Below are 5,206 nucleotides of genomic sequence, written 5' to 3' on the forward strand. Positions count from 1 at the left end.
GAATCTAAAAACAGAAACAATTCCTATCATAGTAAGTGCCTTAGGTATGATAAAAAAATATTCAGACAAATACATAACAAAAACACCAGGACTTACAAATATATATAACATACAGAAAATTGCCCTACCGGGCACTGCACACATCCTACGCAAAACACTTTCAATACAGTAACCATAAGAGCATCACAGCAAACCACAGCACATACCCAAGGCACACAGAGCTGCGCTCGGTAGTGAAGTGAAAGCACATTATAAAAATAAAACTACTGCATAATAATAATAATAATAATAATAATAATAATAATAATAATAATAATAATAATAATAATAATAATAATTATAATAATAATTATAATAATAATAACGTTATTTGACAAACCAAATTTGTTTATTTTAGATTACTGGAATCAGACTTCGACACCTAATAGCACAATGGAAACCGGCGCTCCAGAAGAAGTAATTCATGCAAGAATCCAGATGGTAAGTAATTATGTTGATTGGTAAGAATATTGTATCATTATTAAATTACAAATACAATGAAGGTTAATTAACTATTGACGCCCAAATATGACTCGTGGATATCAAAAGTTGACCTATTCAAATACGAAAACATCTGGACATTGATTATATTTGGTTTGTTAAGAGTCACGTCATAAATAAATGACTTTTTCGTTGTAGTCCAAAATATTAATTAGTTTGCAGGCGTGACTGTGTGGTTAAGAGGCTTGCTTCCCCAACCATTCGGTCATGGGTTCAGTCCCACTACGTAGAACTTTTGACAAGCGTCTTCTACTATAACCTCGGGCCAAAGCCTTGTGAATAGATTTGGTGGAGGAAAACTGAAAGAAGCCTGTCGTGTGTGTGTGTGTGTTTCACCCGCCACTTCCTGACAACTTGACTACCAGCATTGGTCTTCGTAGCTTAGCAGTTCGGCAAATGATACCGATAAAATAAGTTTCGGGCTTAAAAAACAATAATCCCCGTTCATCCTCGTTTATCTTCTTAATTAAATTTGGATCATTACAACATGTCATTAGAAATCGCTGTTATCGTGGTTGTTGCTACCGTGTTTGCAATAGTTCTCAATTTTTAACTTGTGGTGGATGCAAGGGCATCATGCTGAGTCCTTCAGTTAATGAATTCCAGTAGCAAACATTACATTAACACTACTATTTACGAAGGAAAAACTGTTCTCATTGTTTCGACTCAATCAAACTTCTAAAACAGGAGTTTAACGCATATTCAAGAAATCGTTATTATATCACGTCCTATAGGCGGCGAGCTGGCAGAATTGTTAGCACAGCGGACAAAGTGCTTAGCGGTATTTCTTCCGGCTATACATCCTGATTTCAAATTCCACCGAGATCATTCTTTCGGGGTCGATAAAAAGTACCTGTCAAACACTGGGTCGATGGGATCGTCTATCTCGCTCCCACAAAATTTCAGGTCTTGTGCCTACAGAAGAAAGGATTATGTAATTAGTCGGAAATAAGCACTAGCAGTACATGTTCCATGTATTTATTGCTCGGTGTTCAAACTCCGCCTTTCATTCGTTTGGTGTCCATAAAATAATCTGCTGGTCAAATTGTGGATTCGACATAATCAACTAACACCTTAACCCTCAAAATTGCTAGCCCTGTCCCTAAATTAGAAAAAAAACAACTTATTCTGTATTTTACTTACTGCACAAGCTTTCTGTTTTTGCGGGAAAGGAGAACCAATTGTTTGAATAATAACTTATATATCGAGCTCCTTCGGACTCTAGTTTGGCTCGTCATTGATAATGATATGGTCAACGCCGTATAAATGTAAACTCTGGACAACCCGAAGTCAAGACTCTGTTTTGATTGCCGGGTTAAACCATTTCATTTAACACGTTAATACCTTCGTACAAGGCACAAATGTTATACAATCTTACTCTCGACCATTCAAATATTAGAAAGATACTGATTGGGGGATGAAATTGTACCAATACATGGAATAAAAAAAAACTCATTTTAAAAACCTTAGTCTATTCATCATTAGAGAATATACGCTACGTTAATCAGAACAATCAAGCCTTAAAGTTCGGGAATTGTTCAGTGATCCACCACGTCATCTACTACTGATGTTGCTGCTGCTGCTGCTACTGCTGCTGCCACACCGCACTACTTACTGCTACTGATACTACTTACCTCAACCAACCACAGCTACTAATACAGTAGACCCGCAACACAATTCGAGCAACGCCTTTCATCACAACACACTAGAATTGCTTGTTTATAACAACACGTTTCTTTGGACCCTTTGATTATTTTCTTCTATTTGAAAAGGGGAATCCTTTCCGAAATATTATAGGATCATTAAACAACCTATACAAAGCAATACAATATCTCTTTTCTCTTTGTTTTCATCCACTGGCATCACCTTACATAGTTTACTTAATACCTCGCCAGTATTATCTCATATGTAATCCTATATTTTCTTACAGTTACAGTGTTCTCTGATAATTGTTGGCCTCCTCCAGTTTCTGTTGGGTGCAACAGGTCTTGTGGGTATCGTGTTTCGCTACATCGGCCCAGTTACGATAACACCGACACTTTTACTTATTGGATTCTACATTTTTAAAGTGATTGTGAAATTCAGTGAGACCCATTGGGGGATATCCATGGCGTGAGTACATTTCCGTTTCTGCGGAATACTTTTGCTTAATTTCACTTTCATATTACTTTTCCTGTTTCGTTCGTGGATAAGTCTCAAATAGTATTAAAAGATAATCTAATCTAATCTGCATGATTTCTATATGGTTTCTATATCCCAAACCATTTCTGCATTTCTCTTTTTGTATTTGTGTGATAAAAAAAAAACCCAGCAGCATAGCTGTCACTCGCAAACGTGTATAACTTGGCAACGTGTCCCATGGTTTAGCTAATTATGTTTAAGTTTCCTGTATACAGGCCGAGACACCTCGGTTGTCCACTCATGATCCAGCGAAATAACCAGGATTTGATAGCTGGGAGTAGGGATGGACCAGTACTTAGCTGGTATCCTTTTTTTGCTCTCTAGACTGGAACAACATGAAATGAAGTACCATGTTCAAGGATACAACAAGCAGCCCGATCCAGGAATCGAACTCATAATTCTATGATCGTGGGACCAACGCACCAACCACATGGTCACGCGCTTTCGTATTCATATGATAAAAGTAGAAATTATTGACTGATCCCATGTTAGAAGGAACCGATTATGAGAATAGCCGGAATATAGTTGGCAGAGACATTAGAATGTTGGACAGAATACCTTGCAGTATTTGTCCAGACTCTACGCTCTGGGTTCAAATCCCATCAGTTCAAGGTATGGATTCCTGGAATTACAAGAGGTTCAGTTATGATGCTTAGTAATATCTGTTCTGGCCTTTTGAATTCTGTCAGTACTGCTGCAATGACACCGACGCCAAACTGTATCGGCTTGTGTCAGCAGCCGTTCCTTGTATAAACTCTGATGATGCGATGTGATAACGAGAGGCCTTGCGTGCATATAAGCAAACGGTTAGTCTTTCTAAAAACAAAAATCTTGCCTAAGCCTGTACATTCACACGTTGACGCATGGTTAACAATAACCGACGAAGACTCTATATATTCTAGCACGTTCTCAAATAATAAAAGTTTGAATTTTCTTGTCTTCAGAAATTATTTATTTGAATTTCAGAACTTCAAGTATGTCTGTGATTCTGTCAATGTACCTTGCCAAATATAAGATTCCAGTTCCAGCTTGGACTCCTAAAAAAGGCTTTCATACAAAACGTACTTCGCTGCATGCCACATTTTCAGTGAGTATCCGTCGTCCAATTCGTCCTTATGAATTAAATTTCCAGCTGTGCCAGATGTGCACATTGACACATACACACACGCACACACACACACACACACACACACACACACACACACACACACACACACACACACACACATAAACACACACATAGACATACACACACACATACACAACCACACTATACATGTATTTCTATAAAACAACATATCAACAAACACGTGCATACATACATACATTCATATGTAGAGAGATATACATACATAAATACATATGTGTGTGTGTGTGTGTGTAAGAAGTAGCCATTTATGTATAATACTTGATGTAAATACATCGTTGAAAGGCAAATTAACTGTCATATTTGTCCGGAGGTAACATCCCTTATGGGCGTGTTGTGCTTGAGAACACAATATACATCGGAGGGAAACGAAAATTGTTCTAGCAGCGACAAGAACGAACACTAGATGTATTTTGGCCTCGTTGGGCCTTGTTAATAGTGTGTGCCCACATCCAGTCCCTTGTTTAGATGAGATTTGTCATATCCAATATATGATATTTAGGAAAACAGTGACAAAACATTAACTGGAATTGCGAATAGCCGTCCGGGCGAATAAAAACCCGTTATATGCAGTAGAAGCAATATTAAATAAAAATAGCAATCTACGTATCATATTTAATGTAAATACATCACTGAAAGGCAAATTTAGAATGGTATTCTTTCGGTGATAACATCTCTTATAAGCGTGTTGTGTTTAGAACACAATGTGTGTGTGTTTGTATATTTATATACACACACGCACGCTCGCACATACATACACATACGCACATGTACACACACGTACACACACGAACACACGCAACACACACATATACATACATACATACATACATACATACATACATACATACATACATACAATAAAAATAGAGAGAAATGCAAGTTTATATTAAAGTTCCTACGCGCGTTTTACCATTATGGTGGTTAGGAACCTTGCTACAGAAGTCCCAAATACATATAGGTGCTCAACCACAACGGATCTTCAAGGATACAACAAAGTCCTCCTTGATGACTCGTTACGATTGAGCATGAATACGCGTCTGGAACATTTATCGCAAGGCTCCAAACAACCGTGGTAGTGAAACACGTGTAAGAACTATAACATAAACCTGTGTTTATCCTTCTTTTTCCTACATTTGTTCCGTAGTTCCTAACTAGTAATACTACTCATTATAGAAGTTGTCTAACCACTTTACAGACAGCAGACTGGATGATGATAATCTACATGGAGCTCTAAACATAACAGTAGGGATGGAAAATTTACTTGTACACATAATTCGTATTGTGTGTGTGTGTGTGTGTGTGTGTGTGTGTGTGTGTGTGTGTGTGTGTGTGTGT

General features: G+C 37.6%; 1 protein-coding gene across 1 annotated transcript in view; it reads left to right on the forward strand.

Moving 5' to 3' along the window:
- Window positions 1–402: 402 nt before the first annotated feature.
- Window positions 403–5,206, forward strand: part of LOC106879370 (solute carrier family 23 member 2) — a 22,427-nt gene continuing 17,623 nt past the window's right edge. Inside the window, exons 1-3 of the mRNA XM_052975661.1 lie at window positions 403–480; window positions 2,471–2,652; window positions 3,688–3,808. Of these exons, the coding sequence (XP_052831621.1) occupies window positions 433–480; window positions 2,471–2,652; window positions 3,688–3,808 (351 nt within the window). The 5' untranslated portion in view covers window positions 403–432. The remainder of the gene's footprint in view (window positions 481–2,470; window positions 2,653–3,687; window positions 3,809–5,206) is intronic.

The sequence above is a fragment of the Octopus bimaculoides genome, chromosome 22 (genome assembly GCF_001194135.2).
Source record: "Octopus bimaculoides isolate UCB-OBI-ISO-001 chromosome 22, ASM119413v2, whole genome shotgun sequence".
Classification (NCBI taxonomy): domain Eukaryota; kingdom Metazoa; phylum Mollusca; class Cephalopoda; order Octopoda; family Octopodidae; genus Octopus; species Octopus bimaculoides.